This window comes from Copadichromis virginalis, linkage group LG16, assembly GCF_057382275.1.
Source record: "Copadichromis virginalis isolate Kocher_CV1m ecotype Utaka linkage group LG16, C_Virginalis_male_GT1.1, whole genome shotgun sequence".
NCBI classification, from domain to species: Eukaryota; Metazoa; Chordata; class Actinopteri; order Cichliformes; family Cichlidae; genus Copadichromis; species Copadichromis virginalis.
This window is the reverse complement of record NC_140633.1, coordinates 18,744,214-18,770,900: the sequence shown is the minus strand read 5'-3', so window position 1 is coordinate 18,770,900 and position 26,687 is coordinate 18,744,214. Positions and strand designations below refer to the sequence as shown.

Below are 26,687 nucleotides of genomic sequence, written 5' to 3'. Positions count from 1 at the left end.
ACCACCGGGGAGCCCCATTCAGCATCCTACAGATAGAAAGGGGCCCAGAACCACCCCGATATCTCCCGCAGCCAGTGACGATATAAAATCCTGTTCTGTACAAGTCTGTGTGTTGTAGGACGGAAGTACACAATCTTGTGGTAAATTGGAAGTAACAGAAAGAGGTAGTTGAGTAAAGAATTGCGGTTAATAAGTAACAGGACACAACGGTCGCCCCCACGATGCAAAGCCTGCTGGGAAAATCCCTTGGCAAGCAGAGGGGTGTGTGAGTGTGTGTGCAGAGAGATATCGCTGAAATAAAAAACAGGAAGACAAGAGGAGGGCTGGTTTACACGCAATTTTTGAGTCTCCAGCTGTCAATCAAGTTCTTCTTCTGAAGCCAAAGCTCTCGCTCTCATGGGGAAGGTGAAAGGCAAGCCCGGGCCCTTGGCTCGGAGACCTGACAACTCTGCTTTCAAACAGCAGCGGTTACCTGCCTGGTCTCCAATGCTAACTGCTAACACCGTGCTGCCTTTTTTCTACTTTATGGCTTTGATGTGTCTGCTGTTGGGAGTATGGCTGCTTCTCACTGTGCAGAACACCCAGGAAATTAAGGTGAGTGAAAACCACATTTGCTTCTAAACACTCACTTTCAGTTCTAGAAATTTGATGGCGTAAGAGCGCTATGCATTTGTCTTTGTTCATGTCAGAGAGGCCCCAATGCCTCTGTGTGCAATAAAAACAGGGTGTGACAACATGAGGAAAGGTCGAAGGTTATGTTTGAAAAAGTTTAAGATCAAGTTCACTATCGGCACTTTCCCCTCTCTCTCTCTCTCTCTCGTTGTCTTTTCAGCTGGACTACACAGAGGCTGAAACCTGCAACGAGTGTTTTGAAATGCGTAAAAATGTGAGCAACGCAAACAAGCCCTGCACCTGCACAGTCAATTTTAGGATTGACAAACCATTTAAGGTAAGAACCTCTCGGCACAGAGTGACAACATAATCCTAACTTGAGGGCCACTTATAATCTTACTCCAGAGGCCTCAGTAGCACACGCTAAGTATGGCACAAAGCTCTGAAACAGCTTGGAAGCGGGTCTCGTGTGAAGATTATTACTCTCACACTCTGTATCTAACAGGCCCCACTGTCAGTGCTTGCGTTTGTTGTCTGTGCTTTGAAGCTTAAAGCTTAAATTCATCTTAGGATTTGTGGTTCTACACTCATCCACTTGACGATGTGAATGTGTGTGTGTGTCCCAGGGAGATGTCTTTTTCTATTACGGACTCCGTAACTTTCATCAGAACCTTCGCAGATACATGGACTCCAGAGATGATGGGCAGACGGTTGGAAGGAAGAAAAATTTAAAGGTATCATCGTCATGTCATCAGAAATGCTGACAATGCCAAGAAATAAGTATTTGCCCTCTTCCTCATATCTTATTTTTCTCCATATTTGTCACGCATGCATGTTTCAGATCAAATATCATCTGTGAAAAAGTAATTGCCCCCTAAACCTAATCAATGGTGACGCCACCGTTGGCAGCAGGAACTGTAGTCAAGTTTTTGTATCTGGCGTTGAGTGTTTCACATCACTGGATGAATTTTGAACCACTTGTTTTTTGCAGAATTGTTTTGATTCAGCCTCACTCGAGGGTTTTCTAGCATGAATGGCCCGTTTAAGGTCATGCCTTAAGTGTGGATTTTGATTAGGCCACTCCAAAACATTCATTTAAATGTATCTGGAGTCATTCAGAGGTGACTTTCGGAAGTTTCGGATCATTGTCCTGCTGCATAACCAAGTATGCTGGAGCTTTAGTGATCGCAGAACATTCTCCTTCGGGGTTTTCTGGTAGAGAGCAGAATTCATGTTTTCATCAACTACAGCATTTCACCATTGTCCTGAAGCAGCAAAGCAGCTGCAGACCAGCAGGCAACCACCACCATGTTTGACTGTTGGTGTGATCTTTTATGAAACGTGTTAGTTTTACACCAGATGTAACGGGACTCAAACCTTCCAAAAAGTTCAACTTTTGTCTCGTCAGTCCACAGAGTATTTTCCCAAAAGTTCTGGGGATCTTCAAGACGATTTTTGGCAAATGTGTTCTTTTTAGTCATCAGTGGTTTTCTTCTTGGACTCTAAGAGTATTAATTCCATACTTGTTTATGTGGGGGAAAAGCACATCATTTCTCCTTTTATTTTATTTTTTTAAATCGGCTGCATCTTGATGGGCGCAGTTGAAAGAAGTTGAAGTTATTTTGGGTGTGAAGAGTACTGCCTGTATATAAAACTGACAGCGTGCACTGGGCAGTACCTGCTGTTTTATTTCAGTGGTCAACTTCATTTGACTCTGAGACAAAATAAGATGTTAAGTTACATGAAGTTTCTCCCCAGTGTGATGCATAAAGCTGCTGGGTCACCTTATGCATGGAGTGACAGTTCTGAATAAAGAGATGGATCCGTCTAACTCCAGAGGTTAAAGAAGAGGCTGGGCAGCATTAGGAGATGCTCATCTCCTCCCACAACACGGCTTCTCTGAGATGTTCAGCCCCAAAGAGCCGTTATAGAAACAGGACCACACTAATCATGCAGAAACTTTGACTTGTATGGTCACTAAAGCTAAGTCATGTCATCTGTTGTACTTGGTTTGTGAAGATAAAAAAACAGAAGTACGGATGAGCCACACCCCTGATAATGCTGGGTGATTAGTGGAAGCAGCGCTTTCATGTTGTTGGCGGAGTTAAAATTAACCTTCGGTAGTTGAATCTATGACAACAGACCTTATTTTAGTGTGTTTCATGTGTTTCGGGACCACATGCATGAATCTTCAGCTACCAGATATGCGTTGTAGTGTTTAAAGCTGAAGAAGCTTGAATTTTACTTGAATGCTCGACTTGATTAAATATCACATCTTCCCTAGGACCCAAGTTCATATTGTGAGCCATTTTTGAAAGATCCCAGCGGACGCCCGATTGCTCCCTGTGGCGCTGTGGCCAACAGCATCTTCAACGGTAAACACAACTCAAAACACACTGCATCAGTTAGCTGCTCTACCCTTCCTGTCACTCTTAACTTGCATGTGTTTTCCCAGACTCCTTCGTCCTGTGGTATCATCATCCCAACGGCAAAGGTGAGGTTCCTTTGATGCGGGAAGGCCTCACGTGGTACACGGACAAATACATCAAGTTCCGCAACCCAACGACTGACAACTTGACTCTAGCCGAAGTGTTTGAAGGTAAAGGAGGAATTTTTTTTTCTTTCCTCAGAAATCATTTTGTGTCACATTTTAAATGTTTTCCCCACAGGAACGGCGCCACCTCCATACTGGCAGAAGCCCGTGTACAAGCTCGATCCCTCCAATCCCATGAACAACGGTTTTATCAATGACGATTTCATTGTATGGATGAGGGAGGCAGCTTTCCCCAACTTCAAGAAACTTTATGGAATCTTATTCCGAAACGACAACCCCTTCACGAAGGGGCTTCCAGCAGGCAATTACAGCATCGATATAACCTACAGTATCCTTTCACTGTGTTAGAGGCATCTTAACTCCCAAATGCACTTTCCCTCCATCTTTTGTTATTCAATTTAAACACGCTTCTCTTTGATCAGATATTTTTGGCCTTGACCTCCTGCTCTTTCAGACTTTCCCGTGCAGTATTTTCGAGGCAGAAAGGAAGTGGTGCTGACAACGGTGACCTGGTTTGGAGGTCAGAACCATTTCCTGCCTATTGCTTACCTCATAACCAGCAGCCTGATCCTCCTGACAGCTGTCGTCCTCACGGTGGTCTGGTGGAAGTTTGGAAAAGATGGGAAGAACATGAAGGAGTGAAGAAGAAGAGGTGCTTCAGGAAACTAATGAGAGGAATGCTGGGAAAAACTTACAAGCAGATTAAAAGAGATTATTGCTGGGTTGATTTGAAGTTTTGTTTTGTTTTTTTAAGAAACAAAAAGCTAAGTGCTAAACATTTGTGAGTAAATGATGGATGGGGAAAATGGTTTAAATAGGAATGTTGTTTTCGATTTTGCGGCAGCACGTGAAGGAAAACTGCTTTCTTTTTCAGATCCACGCGTGTGACGGGTTTATCGTGGTGCTGCTGTGTTTACACATCTGAGCTGTGTTTACTTGATTTTTACTTGCTGAAGTTTGCTTTTATAATACACACCATTTCTCATGTACTGTTAATGTATAAATATTTATTAGAATTCTTACATTAACAAAATCACAGATCCAACTTTTATTTTCCTAATGCAAAGTGTATTCTTGCATCCTTGTGTGCAAAAACTGTCAAAGTGCCACATCTTAAAATTGAATAAAGGATTGTAATTAAAACGACCTGTTGAATCAAGTGTTGTTTCTGTCTTGGCTATAGCTACTTCACACCACACCATCATTTGACAGTACTAAGAATCTGCAGCCTAGCTAAATGCAAACATTTACAGGTTCAGTTGTTAGCATATTGCTGTACCAAGTTACCTTCAGACTTACAAATTGAGACTACAAGCATGGGCAGGTTGAAAAAAAGTGGGTGTAATTTTGCAGTTTTTGTCAAATAAACGTACTGAAGGTACTTTGGCCCCTCTCTTATTTCCCAACAGGTCACCGCAGCAGATTGAGCCACATTTGATTGTAGATTCGATTTTACACAATCCCGTTTATCCAGGCTTGGGGCCGGGAGTACTCTAGCTTCTTAGACTGGGATTTTGTCTCCTGCCAGTCTTCCGTGTGTTAACTGCTACACTGGCAGTCCAACACACTGGACAAGCAAATCCTGAGGAAGTAGTTTGATACCCATGTTACTCTTTCTGGGGTGGGGAGAAAACATGAACATAACACGTGGCAGTATTTAGCAAGTTGATAGCTCACAGTTCAGACTAAAGGGGGAGGCATCTTTTATGGTGTGGGGTTGTCACGTTAAAAAGCTTTCACAAAAAAGAACAAAAACAAAGGAAAAACATCCATCCATTCTCTTCGTTATCCAGCTCGGGGTCATAGATGGGATGGAGGCAATCCAAGCTGTCATAGGGCAAGAGGGAGAGTACACCCAGGACAGGCCACTAACCTGTTGGAGGGTTAACACAAAGACTGTTAACCCTCCAACACTCGCATTAACACCTATTGTCAATTCAGAGTCACCAATTAACCTAAACCCATGCATGTCTTTGCACTGTGGGAGGAAGTTAGAATACCTGCAGAAGAACCCAGAGAACCCACACAGACAACGAGAACATCCAACTCCACACAGAAAGGCCGCCGGGCTGGATTCAACCCAGAACCTCTTTCACCAAACATTAAACAGAAACAGACAAATAATTAGTAAATCTTCTTGAAAAATGCCAAGAACTACAACATTTTCTTTTAAAAACTCTTTATTTCTATATACAATCAGTGAGAGCCACAAACTCAACCCTTCTGTGACCAGGGAGCACCTGGAGCTCTGGAAAACTGGTTACTGAGCACGATCAAAGCGTGACAGTGGTACAGCTGTTGGAACAACACCTTTAGGATCAGGTTGTTGTTCTTGTAAAAGATATGAAGCAGCTTGTTCTGCATTTCTCCTCCACCTGCACATGAGTAGCACAGGCGAAGGAGAGGAACGCAGGTCTATCGGTGCTACAGACGACGTCCTACTATAAGCCACACTGTAAATTGTCCAAAAACCCCACAAGGCCAAAATATGACGACAGCTTTACGCACGTACAGACACTGATGCACAGAGATACGAATAATGGAACAAGTCACAACACCCAATTTCATCACCAGACAATCACCACGATCCACAAAACACGATCTAAGAAACACACAAACTATAAAGTTATCACAGCTGTAACATGTTTGCTCATCTACCGCTTTTTACTTGTACCTTTTCTTTCATCCAACAATGTAGAAAACAGAAAAAAATAAATCATTAAGACTGCGCAAATGTTTATTTGGCTAAACTTGGGATGTTGGCACGATTGTGAAAGTCGGCTCTGTTGTGAATCAACATTGCATAAACACAGAAAAGGCAACGTTTGGTCTCCCAATACTACAAAGAGTATTTTCAAAGGATTTTTGGACGTTCACTGGATTGATTCTCCTGACCTTTTCTTTTATACATCTATAAAACAAAATTTATTGTCAGTCAGGTGTCGATAACAGCGCGTTACTGAGTGGCGGGATGCTTACTATTAAAGAGTCTCTCCTTATCAGCAGGATGTGAAATAAAAAATAAATATTCATAAATCATTTGAGTTTTTAAACAGGATTGCAGTAATGGAATTACTAGAACTATACACAATTTCAAGTCATGCTTTTAAAACAAAATAAGACAACGACGTACCGTGGAAAGCAAGAGTCTCGCTGCAAACGAGAAACTCCTCAACATGCAATTAATTCAGTACGAAAACCCTCAGATTCGATGGATGTAAATCATCGGGTACATTTCAGTTGGATCTAGTTTAGTGTGTAACAGACAGCGGCAGAATGGAAATCACAGTTTCACAGGATGCAAGACCTTTAAAAAGAGAAAAATAAAAATCACAAAACAGGGACAAAGTCTTTATCAAATAGTAGTCAGCTTTCTTCTTTTCACCCTCCACTCTTTCCGTTCATCCATTTCCGACTCACGCCTGGCACGAGCACATTCATCTTTGTGATTTCAGTGATAGGACTCTAATGGCACTACACAAGCTGTTTGTGGCCATGCAGAAACAATTAGGAAACAGACATCTCCGGATGAATCTAAAGCGAAGGTAGTGTTCATTCAAGACTCAAGCACAAAGCTCAACGGCTCTCAACTCAACCCCATCTTTATCCTCTGGGTCGCGTTGGTAGTGAGGGGCAGATTAAGGCCATGTGCATTCAAGCTTTTCAGCCCTGTCCTGTTGGCTTTTGAGTGCTTTTTTGAGGTACCTGATAAGTCAGATCCTCAGTGGGTGTGGCAAGTTCAGTGGAGGTTTTGGGTCTATCGTATGCAGTGCTCCCTGACTGGCCACTGTCTGTCCACGGATGCAGTGAGCCGGGCCTGGTGCCCATGAAATTACACAAAGTCGAGGGCTGCTTCAAACCCATGTCAACCACAATGGGCGTAGCGTATTCAGATCCTGAAGATGGCAGGGGTTCGGCGTAGGCGTGGCATAAACCTGAAGAGATGGGGGCGTCATACAGGTCTGGATCAGAGTATCTTGGGGAAGGCCCATCATCTGGTTTAAAGGTTGACCTTGCTCCTAATGTTGTTACGCCACTTACGAGTGGTTGGGCATATTCTGAAAGGAAAGTGTACAGTAAAGAAATATTAAAAATCAAGGGCATCATACAGATACCAGGTTACTTCTTGAAATTGCTCCCAAATTCTCTAGAATGCTAAGCAACTAAGGAAACCGATTAACAATTGAATTTCTATGTTACAAAAGCCTTTAACTTTCTAATTTTATAGAAGCAATCTGCAGCTGCACAGAGGTTTGTAGCAGCAATCCAGGATGTGGGAAATCAAACCGCTAACCCTGCAATTAGTGGAACTAATTGAATATCTAATCTCTTCAAAACTTAACTCTGCCCTGAAGTGGGAAAAACTGGTATATATAAAAGTATGTTATTCAATCCTTTTTTTTGTTTTGTTTTAGCCAAATACTCTACAGAAAGAACAAAACCAACATTTAACTGATAAAAATAGTTTAGACATGTTAAGAAGTGTGATTTATTTAGAGGACATCAGATAAATACCACTCAGATATTGAATGTGTGCTACAGACAGGAAGTGAAAGTCTTTGATTCTGGATTTGTGTGAAAAAGAAAACACTAGATAGAAACACATTTTACAGTGTTGTGAATAAATATTTGCCCCCTTCCCAATTTGTTATTTTTTTGCATATTTGTCACACTTAATTGGTTCAGATCAAACCAATTTTAACACAAGTAAGCACAAAATTTTGAGTTTTTAAATTATATCATTTATTAAGGGGGCTAAAATACAATTTCCCCCACTTAACTGTGATTAATGACATTTTTTGGAAACCTGTGGAAAATGTCACTCTCCACAACCAGACCTGATTAAGACCTGTTGAATCAAGAAATCACTCAAACAGAACCTGTTGTACCTTTTGAACCTGAAGCAGGCTAAGAGATCTCAAAAAGCAACACATCATGCTACAAGCTAAAGAAACAGCTGTGAAACAAAGTCACTGACAACTATCAGTCTGGAGCTAAAGTAGAAAAGGGCTAGAAAAGCATTTCTAAGGTTCCAGTGAACCACACAATCCACAATAGGAGAAATTTCAACAAAACTTTGCACATCGACAACTCATCCAGGTCACAAAAGACCCCAGAACAACATCAAACCAAGAGTCAAACATGGTGGTGGTAGTGTCATGGACTAGGGCTGCTTCAGGATAACTTAACTGCAGTCATTGGTGGAATCCTGAATTCTGTTTTTTTCCGGAAGTCCTTGAAGCTCACGCACACCTGGGTTACGCAGCAGGACAATGAGAAGACCTTAAACAAGCTGTTCATGCTGGGAAAAGCTTCCAATGTGTCTAAATTAAAACAATTCTGCAAAGAAGAGCCGTCCTAAATTCCTCTGCAGTGATGTCAAAGATTAGTCGTTATGTTACTGCAAACATTTGGTTATAGTTTTTGCTGCCAAGGGTGGCACAACCTGTTATTAGGTTTAGGGGGCAATTACATTTTCGCGCAGGGCCAGGTAGGTCTGAATCACTTTTCCCCCTCAATAAACGAAATCATCATTTAAAATCCGCACTGTGTGTTTAGTCTGGTTTTCTTTGTCTAAGATTAAAATTAGTTTCATGATCTGAAATGTATAAGTGTAACAAATATGCATAAAAACAATATTTAAAAAAGAAATCAGGGTGGCTGCAGATGCATTTTTCCAACACTGCATGTCAATAAATACAAACCTAATTCGACAAAATTAGCACTGTACTAAGAACGCCTGGTTACTTCAGCAGCTACTGCAGGCGACAGCATTTACCTGCAGGTTCAGCATGTAGCCCTGGTACGACACCCCTCCCCGTTAGCCGGCTGACTTCACTGCTGCTGTATCGCACCGAATCCTCCGTCTCCACCATCTTGGAGGGCAGTAGCTGCTTCATGCTTTTCCACCAGTCTGCTACAGATGCACAGAGGTGCAACAGTAAGTCCACAAAACACATCCAGGCAAACTGAGCTGTCCTGCACGGCGATGACGTACCTGTGCTATCCAAGTGAGGAAGATCATACGTTCCCTCAGAAGTCTTTTTCCTGCCAGAGACGAGTAAAGTCAAAAGGGCAAAAAAAACAAAAAAACAAAAAAAAACCCAACCCCCCCCCCAAAAACAAACACACAAAAACACGAAGAAAGAAGATGAATACCTGTTCTTCCAGTGGCAAGCACAGCACACAATCAGTATGAGAGTCACGACCATGACCAACACGGGAACCAGGACTGCTGCCAGAGTCACATCTAAAAGGGGGGGGGGGGGGGGATGCACAAAGTTATTATAATATAAAATACTTTTTTTAAGTGTTGTTGTCAAAAACTGCACGCACCTTTACCAGTATGGGGAGGCATGGTGGTGTTTCTTATGTTTGGGGTAGGTGTTGTTTGGCCAAGGTGAGGTGGATGTTTTGTGCCGCCAGGAGTACGACGGGGAGGGGACATCCTTGGCCTCAAATCTGTCGTGCGCCTTTCTGCAAATAAATGAATACAAATGTACTTCCAGTACGGTGCTAATGTCTCAAGCCACCCTGCAGTTCTTTATTTGTTGCTGGGAAAATGGAAACATTTTTTTCTAGCAAGTTAATGAAATGTGGAAATATTCAATGGAAATCCACAGTTTGTACAATTCTAACGGGCTTGAAAGTCAACATTTGGTATGACCACCTTTATTCTTCAACACAGCCTGAACTCTACTAGGCAGCATTTGTATAATCTATTTAAGCAGCCTTCAGGAATAGCTGTCCATCTTAAAAGACATTCAAACCTCTTCTTTGGATGTTGGCTGCCTTTTGTTCTGTTCCATCAAGATGATTCAACACTCCTTCAGTAATGAGATCCAAGCCCTGGGAGGTCAATTCATGACTTAGGGGTGTTCCATTGTGTTTTTTTTTCCCCCATTCAGATATGTTTTTACTGCACCAACTTTGACAACACCTCTAGCTGAAATACAGCCCCAAACCATGAAAGCAGCTCCACCATGTTTTACATGTAAAATGGTCACTGCTGTTTGACCTCCCCTTCCACTGATTTTTTAGTTTTCTTATTCTGTAATTTGGCATCTCTTTTCTCCATGTTTCCTTTCCTTAAGACTTCAGGTTTCAGGCCAACCACTCTTCCTCTGAAACCATCTAGTAACTAGTAACAAAGATTTTAAATTTAAATCTAAATTGAAAATTGGCTCTTTGGTTAGTTTGAGACAATTATAGTTCATCCGAGTTTGGTGTCGTTTTTTTTTTTTTGCTTAAATTATTCATATGACAGTATTAAGTAGTTGAATAATAATCAGGTACAAGAAAAACTTTGGAGAGAAAGCCTAGCAAAATATAAAGAAATGAGTGGTGTCTCGAAACGTTTGCACAATACATACATCTGTGTTGATCAGCTCACTTTGCTGATCTGCCAGTAAACACCCCATTTACCTGAAGGAACTTGGCAGCCAAGCAGCTCCAACTTGAGTGCAATTCTCTTGTACCACGAGATGGGATTGATCCTCACAAACCGGGCCACGATTGGTGGAATGAAGTTATTCCTCACCTCGTCTCCGTAGTTGTTGTTGCCTTGAAAAATCTAACACAAAATAATAGCAAGCTCTCTTATTTGTGTCAGAGGTTTGAACCCAAGTGTAGTAACAGCTGCAGGAACAATTCAGTTTGAGGACAAATGCACTATAAGCTGATTACTTTCCAACTTGGCAAGCTAATAATTACTTTCCTCCACACAATATGAGACTGAGAATCCCAGTAGAAAGGAACTGATAGACAGCAGTTTCAGCCCAAGAACTCTGCCACTAAATCCATATCCATCCATTATTAATGCCCGAGTGTCCAGACTTGTCTACCACAGCACTTAACTCAAACCACTGACTGCTCCAATTTCCTGCCATAAACATCTCTTAGTCAATAGTAGCTGCTCTGGTAACAATCCATATTAGTGTCTCTGCAGACTTCTAAAGTGATATTTTGGTCCATCTGCACCAATTGGAAGAAGGGGGTTACGTCATTTTGCTTTGCACTCTTTTTGTTTTTGTAACTGTTGAGCGAGCAGGGTTTATTGATTACCTTGTTTTGTACAGAATTTGATTCTTTGTAGCCGGACCACTGCTTGCCGTCGTTACTGTACAGGACCCGGTATGCTGAAACGTAGCACTTTTCCTCGCTGAGGGTAGAACCAGTGGTGATGATTCCTGGACGCATGCACAGAGAGAGGAAACAGGAAGATGTCGTACAGCTGACTCGACTGAAAGCTCAGGACTGCGGCTGTGTCCAGAATCACTCCCCATTTACTACATCCTGTATTTACCGCCTGCCGTTTTTATCAGAGATGAGAAGAGATACTGAGTTCTATGGAAACCACAGTCTTGCATCAGGCATTCTCAAGCGCCACATGCAGTAAATGGTTTACATGGAATGCATTTGTTGTGAAGCTTGAGCTCTGGTATCTCTTAAATCTGTTTTGATGCAATCATCATCTCAGCTTTGATCAAGTCTTTGCCTCTGTTGTAAATGAGATGGCGTACCTCCCCTCACTATATAGAAATTATATTATAACATAAGTAGTAAAAAGTCATGATATTGTAAAATTGTTTATTTCATTAATGTGCAAAAGGTTTATTTTATTTTACGTATATAGTGCCAAATCACCATAACACTTCCTCAAGGCACTTTATATTGTAAGGTGAAAACCGTACAATAATAAAGAGAAAGCCCAATAACCAGACGATCCCCTTTGCGTTAGCGCTTTGCAACAGTGGGGAGGAAAAACTCCCTTTTTACAGGAAGAACCCAGCGGCAGATTTAGGCTCAGGGAAGGGCAGCCGTTTGCTACGACCAGTTTGAATTCTATTTTTGATATATATTTTTTTTTTATATTTTTTTGTGGCCTGCCAGTGGTGCAACTGCCCCGCCCCTTTTATAGAGGCTCTGAAGTAAGCAACTGCCTTCTGAATTGAAAACAACAATAATGACTCATAACACAAATGTCTGGAAGGGGCTATAATTGTGCCCATGGCATGCACACTACATATACACAGAAATGTTCAAACATTTTCCTAAAATACTGATGAGGAAGCTCTGAGTGGTATCTGAATGTCCATATAGGCATTCAAAGCTGTATATGTACATATGCATGTGAGTGTATGTACATATGTGTTAGGGCTGTTCGATATATATCGGATGACAATATAAAAACGTCTATCGTATCATTTGCTATCGTTTGTTTCGTGGTGTCGCAAAATAAAGTTTCGGGCAATATTTTTTTCATGGTTTTGATGGTCACTGTAGTGGCTATATTAATTTCTTAAAGTTCTCTCTTTCTTTTATATTTAATATAACCACACTACAGACGGACAAGCGCCTGTTTTTATGCGTTGTGGTTAGCAACAACAACGGTAAAACCATCGCATGTCCGCTGGTTTATTTTCCACATAAACCTTTCACAATAAAGCTCAAGATCCTGTTGAGACTTTTCAAAATAAACTGAATCACGTGAAAGAATCTGCAGAGTATTTACGGATGAGAAGCAAAAAAAGAGCCGCCAGGTGGTAAAAAATAAACCTTAGACTCAAACGTTAGAACAGGCTTTTCCCCGCATCACGCCGTGTAATAAATACTCACAAAGAAAACGGCGGCCGTTACAACATATCTAAAAATGTATAGTTTCATGCATCGGTTAAAACATTCGACTCCAGGTACACGACGCCCAGCTGGAAACACTTCATGCAAGTCGAGCTGCCCGAGATTTACAGAATTTATAGAAAATGTTACATTTTTGTGATTTATATCGTTATCGGGACGATAGAAGTCTTATATCGGGATATGAGATTTTGGTCCTATCACACAGCCCTAATATGTGTACATGAATACATTAATACGTTCACTCTTTACATGTATATATCAATGGATAGGTATAAATGCACCTGTATGGGTATGTGATTTGAAAGTAAGATATTATTGTGATCATTCACTAGACAGGAGGGGGAAGGATTGTATATGTTAATACTTCTTTCTACTCAAACATTAAATCTAAGTTACTTATATACAGTTGATTAAAATAGTTGGTGTTTTATTTTGTTGAATGTCTGTATATGTCAACTGTAGTTTAGTCTGTTAAATGTTTGAAATAAACTGATCTAACTGATTTGTGATAATATTACAAAGCAACAATGCATATAAGAAAAGAGAAATTTACAGATATGTAACTCAAAAGCTGCCAAACTTTCTTAAACACTGAAGCCACTGCTCATAAAGGTTTGCAAACTTTATCAGCTCGCCTGAAGGTGACCTTGTTTTGTAAAGGTACAGATTAAGTATGTGGTCACAGTTTATCCTGAGGATGAGGTCAACGTTTGTGTAAAGGAAGGTGTCACAAGACAACGTCAGAGAATCACCAGCCAATCATCCACTGAAGCCTGGTGAGATTTTACAGCTAAGCCTATAACCTAAATTAGAGACAGTGGCTATAATGTATGTGTATGTGTTGTGTTTATTGAATGAACATAACTTTGTTATTAGAATTTTGTTTACCTGTGATCCGCTTCTCCTTCTTGAGATCTACCTGCAGCCACTGCTGCTGGTCACTCTGAGAAGAGGCCCATGGCAGTCCCTCCTTTTTGAGCCGTGCCCCTGACGGTGCCCACACACGAGTGCTCCAGTCCAACACAGACGAAGCACTGAGCTGAGTATAAGCAACGCCCCCAGATGCCAAACCCAGCGTTCCATAGCAGCCTGAAAGCACAAACAGACCCTTAGCTTCAGTAATAAGAACAGAAAATCTTTAAGAAATGAAATAAAGTTTGGGTTGCATTACATTAAAAGGTAACCTTCAAGATTTACATCCTAGTTGATAATGCCTGTAGCAACAGAAATTCCAGGGGAACGTCCCCCAAAATATTTGGATGTCCAGTCTCTGACATAAGATTTGGAGCCCTGTAGAATTTTCCAGCTCGGACATTGATATTTTCTTTACAGACAATCACATTTTAAAAAGCCCCCTGACAAAATAATGCCATACAAGCACCTAAAAATACCCCTACCAAAATAATGACAGTAAGGAAGTGAAATTCATCATAATTCTTTAAACAAGTGTCTCTTTCCCTTGTTTTTCCCCCGTTTGATAAACTGAGGATGTTTCTTAAGCAACCTATAAATCATTTAAGCAACTTACTTACAAATCAATTTTAAAATTGTATCTTGTATTTCTCACAAAAACATGTCATCGACAGCAAGTGAACAGAATCTGAAAATCAGGTCCTTAATAGGAAAAACAATACAGCAAAGACCCTGGATGACTCACCGTTGGTCGTGAAGGTGAACAGGCTATCTGACCGAGTTCCTCTAAGGAGTAAGAAAGAAGATCCAGCAAATATTATGATTACCAAACTGTCAGAATCATTTATATTTGCATATATATTTAACCTTCTCTAGGACAGAGACCAAGTACATTTCGTTTAATAAGAGGAGCAAACAGAGAAGAAGAGCATGTGTGTACTGTGGTGAATCTCTTACACAGTGGAAGTGACATTGTTAGCCAGTGTGCCCTCATAGTGAGAGATGCCTTTGCTGTTGACCACACTGATATTCCCTCCTGCTGCATTGGACACCACACCTGCATGGATTGCTGCCACACACAGAGAGGAGGACTGTGGAACGAAAGGAACAAAGGATTAAACTGATATATTCTTATCATTATGTCCTTTTGTTGTTACAAACCAGATCAGATTAACTAAAGAGTAAGTGAGTCAGATCTGACTCACCAAAATAAAAGCTACAACTAACATCTGAAATGTACTTTTCACGAGATTAAAAAAAAATTCTTGCTATTTGTAAATCACTCAAGGACATTTAAAGAGGTTGAAATTTGAATGAAAGTTAAACAGTGTCATCTCAGAGAGACTTTGTTTTCTACTATAACCACTTTAAATCACCTAAAAAGTCCACTTCTTTCACCTTATCAGACCTCGCAGGTCACAAGAGAAACATCCAGTCTTGAGGTTTCTGTTTTCTACCAGTCGTTCCTGTCTGCATGAATGCTGACCGCATGTTGTAGTCTTGTGACTTGTAGTCTGTTGGGCCATTGTCATTGATGTTGTTAATGTACGACTGGTCATATTAGTTTGCAAAGATTTTCAGCATAAAGTCTGAATATAGAGTAGAAACAGACTAGAAAAAGGCTTTCAGATGCACCCCGCCTCTTCCCCTGTGATAGCTGGGACAGGCTCCAGCCTCCCAGGATAGGCAGAGGATGGATTCCCCCCCCCAAACAGAGGACCCACAAGTTGTTTCATCAATAGAAAAATGCTTGATTGAAAACCATATCTTTACTACCTCCCAAACACAGACTTTGAAGAGTTAAACTTTTTGGAATCATGAAGTTTTGGGAAAGGAAAGACAATCTGAGTAGTAGTGGCGTTCCTATGTGGCACACATGTGGTGCCATTACAAATTTGCTCCATTTTCAAGCTGCTGAGTGGAAACAGGCAGTACCGCTTTGCAGCATAAACGCTTAACCTTCAAACTGAGGGAGATAAAGGCTGATGAGTCAGGATGATGTCACTTCTGTGCACAGAGGATAATAAGTGGCAATGAAGGTAATGATTCCCTCCCAGCTGCATTCCTGTCAAAACCTGGTGCCACATCACTGAGAAACTGACAAAACCTGATCCCGCTCTGGCCACGAGCTCCTTCCGATGAGCAGCTGGTGGTGCGAGGGGGAAAATCGTCTTACGGGAAAGACCCACGCTGGCATTGTGGGGGAGGGGGGGGGAATAGTGACAAGCCCACGCATGTATTCACAAACACACATAGCAGTTAGAGGCTGCCACAAGCAATCAACACTTTCCGTGTGACTCTTAAACTTCCCCAAAAACACATACCGCATCCTTAAGAGAGCCAGCCAAAACCCCTAACACAAACACAAAGCAATGCTCCAAACCACAGTGCCCTGCCTCCAGCAGAGGAAACCACGCTAACACGTGTTATAAGTGGGAGATGGGAATTTTAATAAATAAATAAATACCAGAACATGGATCACCGAATAAATCTGTGAAGTAAAATTATTAAAAAAAACTAAAGTCAGCTGCAGGATTATGATCTGGGTGTAGAAACTGATCCTTGTGAGAGACGCACACACACTCACCATCATATTCCACACTCCCAAAGACACAATCATGAATGAATCACATGCACACAAGCAAAAGCGGCTCAGGCATGCACATACACAAAGGGTTTCTCCAACCTCTAATCACACTGATTCACTCTTCAGGCTTTTTGCTCTCCACACACACACACACACACACACACACACACACACACACACACACACACACACACACACACACACACCCCCCCCCCCCCTGCAGCTGGACTGGATTACAAGGTTATTATTTTCAGCCAAACTATTATCTCACCTCCCTTTCACCCGCTGACCCTGCCCCTCCTCTGTTCCTGTGGGGCGCCTCGTTCCCTGAAGCACAACCCCATGCTCCTCCCTATCCTCCCGTCAGCCAGCAGCACCACTCCCTCTCTCGCTCCCTTCCTCCCTTCGCTCCTTATGAGACATCCTCAAGCTCTAAACATGAGGTCATCAACCAGAGACTTAGTGTCCGTGACCTCACACGCAGCGGGAGTGCTGTGAGGTCATCAATCCAAGACACGTTTGAGCCACCGCTCCTTTCGCCTCCTTCACAAAGATAACTTGTAGCTAAGAAAACATAAATAAAAGCGATGCACGTGTATGTCTGTGCATAGACGGGGCGTGTACCCACCTCTCTGTAACCATTGGGTATAGTTCCAGAAATCTCCTCTGTAGATGTCAAGCAGCCTGCCGGACAGTACTTCCTAAAAAGAGAGCGGCACGTTCACAGTTCATATCCACCAGTATAATCAGTGCGCCGACATGCACAAAAAGCAAACTCTGTTTACCTGTACTCTGCCTCGGTGAAGTTCATTCCCTTGTCCACGCAGGTGATTAGATCTGCAAAGGCAAATAAACAGCATCAGAACTGGTCTCTGCATGTTCTTGATAAAGTATCACCCACTTTTATTTTCTTCTTAAATCCACCCTTTCAGTTTCTTTACCTTTTGAACCGTTTACCATATCCAGCTAATCATCATCGTAATTGCTGATTAATGTTAAACATACATTTCGACAAATCCAACGTTCTGACTAAATTTGGCCTCACGGTGACAGTGAGCGAATCATAAGCCCCACTGGGATTCCTCGGAGTGCCACGAGGGTGGGTACATTAAACATTAAACAGCTGTGAAGCAAAGTGGTGAGATGGACCATTCAACAGAGTGCACCGCTGCTAGAATGGCTAAAAGCAACCATCCAGAGCACTCAGGTTGAAATGTTTTTTTATTTATTTTGTGTTGTTCAAGCGAGCAGATGTTCAGTTCACTCTCACTGGATCACAGCAGACAAATAAACACAGCAAAGTAATTGCATTAAGTAGCTGGAATCAGTTCATTTTGGAGCAATTTTGGTTGTTTTTCACATCCAGGTCGAACACGTTAAAGTCATCCAGTGAAGGATGTGTGTTATTGGAGAGGTATGTCAGTTGGGTGTGGACGTGAAGTCCAACAGGATGATGTGGGCTACTAAGAAGTGTAAATAAACCTCGTGGAGATGGTCAGTGTGTGGGAGTCTTCACCACATTACAAAGAGAAAAATAAAACCCTTTATCTGGCAGACCAACCAATGAGTCAAAAAAATGACAAACACCCCCAATCACCATGGTTACTCAGTTACTTAGCTGTGCAAACTGTCTACCCACGCTCATCTGCATGCATCAGTTACAAGACGACATCACGCACATCAGCGCCTTTGTGGAAAAAGTGGCTGGGCGCACTGATGGCCTTGTTTGCCTTGCAGTGATTCAGTCGAGCTGAGATAACCGCCAAGACAAAAATATTACTGCATCGCACACACGTCACTGCTGCGGCTTTCTTCTTGTGGCTCCAATTATCCATTTATCTCCAAAGCATCCACATGACGAGGCACGTCTTCAGAAACAAGGGAGATGCTTACTAAGGAAATAAATCTCTAATTTTAAATCCTTGGTAATTAAGCTAACGTACAGCTTTGTCCCCATTGTCCCTGTGCAGAACTCTAACATGAGTGCCTTGGATCGAGCTGCCACTGGCTGTTTCTCGTGTCCGTTACAATTCATCTAATCCTGCAACCTCACTACTGTGTAATATATCACAGTTGAGCTCAATTAGGACTTTCTCACAGGATGCAAGTCTTACAATAAAACCACAAACCATGAATATTTTTTCAATTACTCTCACTTCCTTTTACCCCTCAGTGCCATTGTGGCTTCACTGTGGCTTTGCCCCTTTTCCACTTCCCAAAAAGTCTGGATTTTCCTTCACCCCCTCCCTGCTACTTTCATTAACTACACTCAGCTTTAACCATCACAGCCCAGTGGGAACACATCCAGTAAGAAAACAGTAGATTTACTTTTTTCCCCCCAGTCATGGCATGCTGCTAATTTTCAATCTGACTAAACCCAAAATTGTGCACATTCAGTGGTTAGCATCTGCTCATGCCACCCCTCGCTGTTCTCGCATTTATGTAAGAAAAACAGCCATCTGAAACGATGCCCACTAGCATGATCACCCTGCACATACTGCAGCTGGAATTCCAGACAGTCACAGCAGAGCAGCTCCTTATCTTTGCTGCATGTTTAAATTCGTATTCAGCGGTGAGCAAACACCACATCGTAAAAAGCCTCTCATGCGGCCTCGAGCGCCGTCGCCACAGAAGTGAACACACAGTTCTCTATTCAACTCCCACCTTTCTTTTTTTGTGTGGTCTTTTTATCACCATGGATATCGTTTGCATATAGGATAATGAGGCATGCATGTCATCTACATTGGTCCTGATCATAAAAACATTCAACATACATATAACACTGTCAGTATGAGAACATATTAGCCGGTGTGTGAGAAGGGGCATTTTGCACAAACACACAAATATTTAGAACCATTTTCTTTTTAAACTGGGGGGAAAAAAGCCAAAGGATCTAAATCGAGCAATCACATGAAAGGATGTTCTGCAGCCTCTAATTGACTAACTTGTTGCAACTAATATATGATATTAAATATCCAGGCAATACAAAAGCACTAGTTTTCAAATATGACTTAGAGTGACACTGTTTTTAAGCACAGTGGACATTGAAGAAGGGTTATTTCCCAGAAACTAGCACCAAGAATGTGCACAATGGCCAAATATCTATTTATTAGCATGCGCGTGCTTTCAACTCCATTACATCAGTTTGTTATTTACCAAATGGAATTCTTTAAGAGGCAGATGATTAAATTAGCAAAATAAAATGACGAGTCACCCTCCCTGCCCAGCCCCATTAAAGATTCTCTTGGTTCCAAGTGTTTGGACACATCTGAATTGGCCCAGTGGAAAAACTGCATGCACAATCCTCAAAAAGATGTTTAAGGCAGCCATAGAAAGTCAGACCTGTTCCAACTTTACCCATTAGAAACAGAAAACTTAGACAGTCCCATCTAGAGGTTGCAGTGTTGGCCAATTAGGTGTTAGGTGTATCACTTTTGCCCGGACTGATCGACTGACGTTTTCATCCACTAACACCGGCAGGATTTTTGACAAACATAGAGAAAACTGGATGATCCAACAGGAGGGAGATCTGCAGTTCTTACACACCAACAGTAACAGGTTGCCAGCTTTTAGACAAACCCATGTGTTACTGATCTGCGTGCAAGACTTTTCCAGAACACCCAGATTACTTCAGAGCTGTTAAAATAATGTGAAGGTGCAGAACGAAATAGCTGTGATTAACCCAAACTCACAATCGCTGAATCAAGTCTTATTCCCCCACCCCCGGGGCCGAAGCAGACGTGCACACAAGCTCAAACTTGAGATTTCTGAACCACACGACTGTTACTGCAGGCTGGGATGATAAGAAGACAATGAGAGACTTCGGCGTGGGTGAGCTGAGAGTCTGCCGTTACCTGCGTGTTCAGTGGTGGAGTAGGACAGGTAGAAACCGCGTCCAGTATGGTGGGTCCCACTCATGAACTGCACAGTGGCCTGGTTGCCAGTGGAATTGAACAGATGTTCAACCTTCAGACCCAACCCGCAGAGCTTCACTGTTAAGCAGAACAGGGAAACAAAGAGGCTGGTCAGTTACACAAATTAATGCCCCAAAAAAACAAAACCACAAAAACAAGATTTCATCAGTTTCATTAAGTAAGATGGACTTGAGGAGTGTCTCGGATATATTCTGGGAAAATTCAATCTAATTTTCTTTCTCCAGGATTCACCAAGTTAAATGCAGGTCTTTATAAGACCCTTCTGATAAAGAGCAACCTAACACCTCCTTCATGGTCATAATGGCCTAAATTATAATATAAATATATAATAATAATAATAATAACAACAACAACATATATGATGCAGACTCGTCAGCCACAGACTGATATATTTGTTGAGATATTCATGTGCACCATCATGTATTATAATACACTTTCCAATGCTTTACATCCATACATAGCAATATTTTAGATTGATATAAGGCAACAGTGTTTCCAAAAACCTTGGGACAATGTCAATCTGGTTATTGAAAATTTTCACAATCAGGCAGCAGCTCATCCGGCTCAATTCACAGGTTATTGCACGTAAAATGACAAATGTGACCTTGACCGTGAGCGCAACATGTGCACATTTCACTAGAATTTGACCAATATTCTAGGAGGCATAAACTTGTTGCTGAGGCTGTGTGAGATGAAAGCAGTGCAGTATTTTGTAAATCATTTAAAGCCAACATTTGATTGGAAATAGCAAAGAGATGTAAGAAATGTTACAACTGATTATTTTAAGCATTTGTTACTTTAAATCTGATATAGCAACACAAACGTAACAACACATTCAGACGGGGGGGACGAAAGATGGCTGGCTTTGGCAATGAAAACGAGTTTTGCTCAGTTTATACTAAATATAACACTTGTGATAATAGGCCAAAGTTTTCTTATTGCTCTGATAGCTTCTGATCTACCAAGGTTAGACGTCTGATGGTAAAAATATGAGAAACTCAATAATAAAAAGGCTCAGAGACGCTGCTGTGCATCTCTATTAGTAGTATGTATTAGCACCTCGTATTAGCAAAGACCAATGTTGGAAACAAACGCATGACCTTAGCAGGCTTTATATTCCCTAAGCATCATGCAATGACTCTGACTTTAGCGTATTAAACTGCCCAAAAACACCCATAGCTTAAAATAATCCACCCTTGGCTGAGATCAGGGCGAAATCTGCCTAATAACTTACAATGGCGAGGTTATAACAGTGAAAGACAATAGGTCCTCCAATTTCCTGACATTTAACTCCTTTAATGTAATAACCACATTTCTCCTGTGCCTATAAACAGATAATGTTCATTATCTGCTCATAAGACGCGTTTTCCAAGCTCATCTGAAAGAAGAGGCGTTTGCAGGCATTTCAAACGTCCGCACACAACATTGAAGTGAAAAGCCAGACATCATCAAGAAAAGGAAGACGCAACAGAATTAAGATAATGGGTTAATAACAATGACACAGTCTCTTCAGTAGTATGGCAGTTCATTATTTGTAAGAAGAGTGACAGAAGAAAGGAAAGCTAGAGAAAAATGATTAAACTGTGGGTACAGTCTCTCTCATCTTTGGACACCGGCCAATCATGACAGAGTGGGTGTGAATGTTGAACTGTCGATTTCAGAAAATTGTTAGACTCTGACACCCAATAGGCAGTGTTAGAATGACGCACAGAGAAGGGCTTTCCAAAGATCAGTCCAAAACCTGACAAAAACCTATCACAGACTGATCTGCTGCTTTATATAGAAACAAGCAGGATTCCCTTACTCTGTATTGTTTACTGCATGTTTATTTTTAACAACAACTTGGATTTGCCCTCTACAAAACATTAAGTCTAGTTTAACATCCGCCTGTCACCCTCACCAATCTCGCTCCTGTTTGGACCGATGCCGTTGTACAGGCGGAGGTAGTTGACCTGGCAGTCGCTGTCTTCTAAGTCCAATAAAGCAAAGAGAAAATGGATCCTCTTGTCATGCGGCACACTGATCTCCCACTCGCACACAGTGTTGTTCGGATACGTCCTTGGGTATCCCAGAGAGGACAGAGTCCCACTCTCGGGGCCAAGTACACTGGGGCCACAGCCATCACCTGTGGAACAACAAAAAAAACAGTTTGGGTTTCAAGAAACGCAAGAAAAGAAAAAAAAAGTGGGTGTGATTTACACCATCTAAAGTATAAAAGTAACACCACATCTCTTGGTTACTGGGCAAAAACTAGCTTTTGTTGAGTTTGTGTTCATGGTCACTGAGATCTTGTTGCAATAGAGGATATATTTACTCAGTTTCACTTAAAACAAGCAAAGATATGTAAGGTTTAATGTTTCCTTAAGCAATTAAATTGCAAAAACGTGACAACTGAGGTTTATTTTAAGTCAGTTCAACTTGCACTGTCCTGCTGAGTTACCCCGCAGTTCAAAATGATCCCCAATACAAGTATAAACAGGCAACGAGCTAGCAGCTTATTGCTTCACATCTGGCTGGGGCTTTACCTTTAGTCTGCTCAAACTGAATTAGCATTTTGAAAAAGTAAACAAAATAGTTGTTATACATAAAATGTTTATATCCATAGACCGTATATAAAAGATGGCTCTAACCACAATGACATCATAAACTGGTCAGAAAAGTTCTGATGCGATTCTCTGAATTTTATGGAGAGAATTTCTAGGAGCAGCCAAGTAGGGGAGTGGCTCGACTTTGCTGGTCTCAGGATTGCTCTCTTGACTTCGTCAGGTGATGCTCTCGACGTCACACTTGGGCGTTTTGCAGCGTGAAGCGGAAGAACTAAAGTAGTGTAGTAATGTAGATGTGACAGTAAAACTGTTGATTAGCTTGTCTGTCTACATTCCTACCTTGTGCTATGGACACAAGCAGTGGGTAGAGACTGAAACAATGACGTTGCATACAAGCAATGCAAATGAGCTTCCTCCAGAGGGTGTCTTTGAGAAAAAGGTGAAGAACTCGAGGCAAGCATCGCCTTTAAAAGGGGCTAACAATGACAATGCATGTGAACCCTGGAAAATGTCGAAAGCTGTCCTGTTCAACATATCGATAACACCATTATCTCATCAGGCAATCACATGACTGCAGCTCAATGCATTTAGACAGAGAAATTGTAAAGTTGACCAAGCTAAGAATCATAATGAGGAATTAACGTGATTTTAGGGACTTTAAACGTTCTTTTTGTTGCCCGATGGACTAGACTGAATTGAATATTTCAGAAACTTCTGATGTACTCTGATTTTCCTGAGATCCATTTCTTGGGAATATAGAGAATGACCCATAAAAGAGAAAATTATCCAGTGGGTGGCAGTTCTGTGGGCAAAAAATGCCCAGATGATGTCAGAGGCTTGACTTGACAGGAAGGCAAAAGTAATTCAAATAACCATTCATTACAACCAACGTGCACAGAAGAGCATCTCTGAATGCCTGATACATGAAACCTTGAAGTAGCGGGGCTACAGAAGCAGAAGACCACACTGGGTGCCACAGCTGTCAGCTAGGGGCAGGAAACTGAGGCTACAACTCACAGACCCACAAAATAATGCCTGGTCTGTTGAGTCTAGGAGGTAGGATCAGAATTTGGCTTAAACAATCAGGAAATAAATGATCCATCCTGCCTTGTATCAACAGTTCAGGCTGTTGGTGGTGGTGTAATGGTGTGGGGGATAGGTTTTTTTTTGTACACTGCCACCTCAGCACCAACCGAGCATCATGTACCTGAGTACTACCTTTGACATCAGTGACAGTGTAGCCATCTCCTGCAAGATAAACCACCATGTCGCAAAGCTCAAATCATCTCATACTGGACTCTATAACATGAGTTGACTGTGCTCAAACAGGCTGAACAGTTGATAGATCTCAATCATGTCAATATGGACCAAGATCCCTCAGGAATGCTTCCTTGGTTTAGCTATGCCATAAAGAATTAAGGCAGGGGTCCAATCGAGTACTTAGCAAGGTGTAGCTAAATGTTGTGGCTGGTGAGTGTATGTTGACCAATATGAACTAGTATCTTTCTTTCTTTTCTTTTTTTTTTTAAGCAGAGCATAATACAGAAAAAGATGTTTGGGCTAATTTAGTGAGGGTGTCCTCACATAACCCAGCTTGCTTTCCAGAGCGACTGATTCCTGTTGTTTATAATGACCTTTGCGGCACATGCAGAAGTGTCCAGTGCTGCTGAGTCCAGCAGGGATTTCACTGTAAGTCGCCCACTAGCTTGTGAAACACTTATAGAATGACCAGTTTCTCACTTTAACATATCTGCCATACTTTATGCAAAATCTATACACAAGAAATTCAGATGTAATGACACTTGAACTTCTTACTTTTTGAAAACTTATAGCATTTGGTCAACAACAAAAACAAAGTTTTTAATGCTGCCATACTTTTAATAACAGTGCCTGTTAAATTATGTAATCCAATGCAGTAATGGTGTTCAGTGAAGGGCTAAGTATTACTTCTTGTTTAGTTTTTATAGACAAAAAAAAAAATGTTGGCTGTTCTCCAGAGAACAACACATGAACCTGAAAGTTAACGATTACATGTAAGATGATTTAGAGACTTTTTCAAAAATTAAAAGCTGTGTTTCAACAGAGCGTGTGTGTGAGAGAGAAAGCAAAGCCTCAGAGTCTGTGGATGTTGTGTGTGGCTCTGAGATAACACTAAGCAGTCACGCTTCATGGTGCTAACTCGATGTTCTGTGGACCTGCAGTTACGTAAGAGCCTCTCAGTGGACATTATCCAGATGAACAGGACAAAAACAAAGCAGCTTCCCTCACCCTGACTCACAAAAGTTACCGAGCAACTGTATGGTGCTTAACAGGAGTGCAGATTACTTTCATAAAAGGAGAGCTCTCAGGCTCAAGAAACAATACTAAAAGCAAATGTCTATCATCACACCCATCTATTAATGTGAATGTACAGTTAACGTGAACTGCAAGTTATGACACACTATGTCCACGTGTTTACAGCATTACCCCCACTGCTACCCCACCCCCAATCTGAGGCCACCTGAGGACTGTTGACTTTAAAAAAAAAATAAAATAAAAATGTAAATATATATATGCATGCATTTAGCTATAATATAGCGCAGGTTAGCATCCTCCAACCAAAATATATTGTTACCCGGGGTTGTTATGCTAGCTTTAAAGTAAAAATTGGGCTACCTGAAAAAGGCAACAAGGCCACAAGCACCCAAACGTGCGGTCCTCTCGTAGAGACCTCAAAAACCAGACTCCATTAAAAAAGTCTGTCAATTTAAAGAGAACAGGGGCACCAGGAAAAGCACATAAGCAGCATACTGTTGCTTTCAACGTTAGCCAAAACATTTCATGCAGCACGTTAATTCGGTAAGCACCCGTTTTATAAGGCGGCAGTTATTTCCCAACAGTATCAGTTTTTGTAGGAACCGGTTTGCCTGGTTTTACTACAACCGTCTCACACCAAAAAAGAAAAACATCACGACGGGCGGTGGCGAGCTGTGCTCAATTCCACGTACACGCGCACACACACAGGGCCATGTAAGGTAGGTTTAAGTTTTGTTGACCATGACAACACACTTTAAACATCCCACGAAACATCGACACGTCTGTGTTTACACTTTAAATCGGCATGGCCGCGGGTTTCCGCGGTCACACACAGCTCGTCCAGTTGTCACTGCACTGCCGAGTGGTACAAACCTTTCTGCCCTCCACAGCTCTCCGTGGTGAGAATGATGAGTATCGACAAGACGAGAACCCCGGCCCCTGTCGGTCCCCTGCCCACCATTACCGCTCTGCCCATAGCAGCCTGCAGTCTGAATGCATAATGCTTGCTTCCTGGCCGGCTGATTCAACCTGTACCGTGGAAATAAAAAGAAAGGCAACCCTTCATCTCTTCGAGATACAGTCCGCGGGTGGTGTCTTCCTGAGGATTTTTTCTTTGCTTCTCTTTTCTTATCGCTCAATAGTCCAGTGGTTTGCGACAAACACACTATGGAGGTAAACGCTCCACACGCACACACACTTATCCAATCTGTGGAGCTACTTCCTCCACTCCACCGAGGCTCCTCCTCCTGGACTGGGATACCCGAGTCCCCCAAGTGGTCTAAATGGTCTTGTACTGCCTGCAAGCACCCCCCACCCCAACCTCCAGCACCTGCTGCACTCATATAATAAAAACGTCCACCCCCCAAAAATCCACCTGGTCACCAAAAGGAAACACTTAGACAACACCCTGCAGACCCTACAATCCGTGCTTCTGTTTGCTTCTTAAACCACACTCTCCCAGTCTTAGTAAATGCGAAATGAAATCCTTTATCCAGGTAAAAGTCCTGCAGAGAGTAGTCTACTCATGTTTCAAAAACAAAAGCTCTCTTTGTGAGAATCTCTTTTTCGCACACGTTTGGACATGGCAGAGCAGGAACAGCACAGGT

The 26,687-nt window shown here is 41.8% G+C and overlaps 2 protein-coding genes and 1 long non-coding RNA gene across 7 annotated transcripts; 2 read left to right on the top strand and 1 right to left on the bottom strand.

Moving 5' to 3' along the window:
• The first annotated feature begins 3 nt into the window (after window positions 1–3).
• On the top strand, window positions 4–4,312 carry cdc50c (Cdc50 family member C). The gene is made up of 7 exons (XM_085435740.1): window positions 4–594; window positions 833–949; window positions 1,239–1,346; window positions 2,897–2,987; window positions 3,068–3,211; window positions 3,282–3,494; window positions 3,621–4,312. The coding sequence occupies exons 1-7, from the start codon at window positions 397–399 to the stop codon at window positions 3,806–3,808; spliced, it is 1,059 nt and encodes a 352-aa protein (XP_085291866.1). The 5' UTR covers window positions 4–396; the 3' UTR covers window positions 3,809–4,312.
• A 2,137-nt stretch (window positions 4,313–6,449) lies between these two features.
• Window positions 6,450–26,056, bottom strand: dcbld2 (discoidin, CUB and LCCL domain containing 2). 5 transcript variants are annotated; one of them, XM_085435736.1, is made up of 15 exons: window positions 25,954–26,056; window positions 22,140–22,364; window positions 20,159–20,296; window positions 17,090–17,141; window positions 16,933–17,005; window positions 14,675–14,808; window positions 14,463–14,503; window positions 13,694–13,894; window positions 11,231–11,355; window positions 10,592–10,739; window positions 9,503–9,643; window positions 9,326–9,416; window positions 9,165–9,214; window positions 8,946–9,083; window positions 6,450–7,224 (listed from the first exon to the last, which is right to left on the bottom strand). In XM_085435736.1, the coding sequence occupies exons 1-15, from the start codon at window positions 26,054–26,056 to the stop codon at window positions 6,830–6,832; spliced, it is 2,055 nt and encodes a 684-aa protein (XP_085291862.1). In that variant the 3' UTR covers window positions 6,450–6,829. The 5 variants fall into 5 exon arrangements, with proteins under 5 accessions (XP_085291862.1, XP_085291863.1, XP_085291864.1 ...); XM_085435737.1 differs by having other exon boundaries at window positions 8,946–9,080; XM_085435738.1 differs by having other exon boundaries at window positions 9,509–9,643.
• On the top strand, window positions 25,555–26,160 carry LOC146690574 (uncharacterized). The gene is made up of 2 exons (XR_014915842.1): window positions 25,555–25,799; window positions 25,971–26,160. It is a non-coding gene; the product is annotated as an uncharacterized LOC146690574 (long non-coding RNA).
• Window positions 26,161–26,687: the final 527 nt, after the last annotated feature.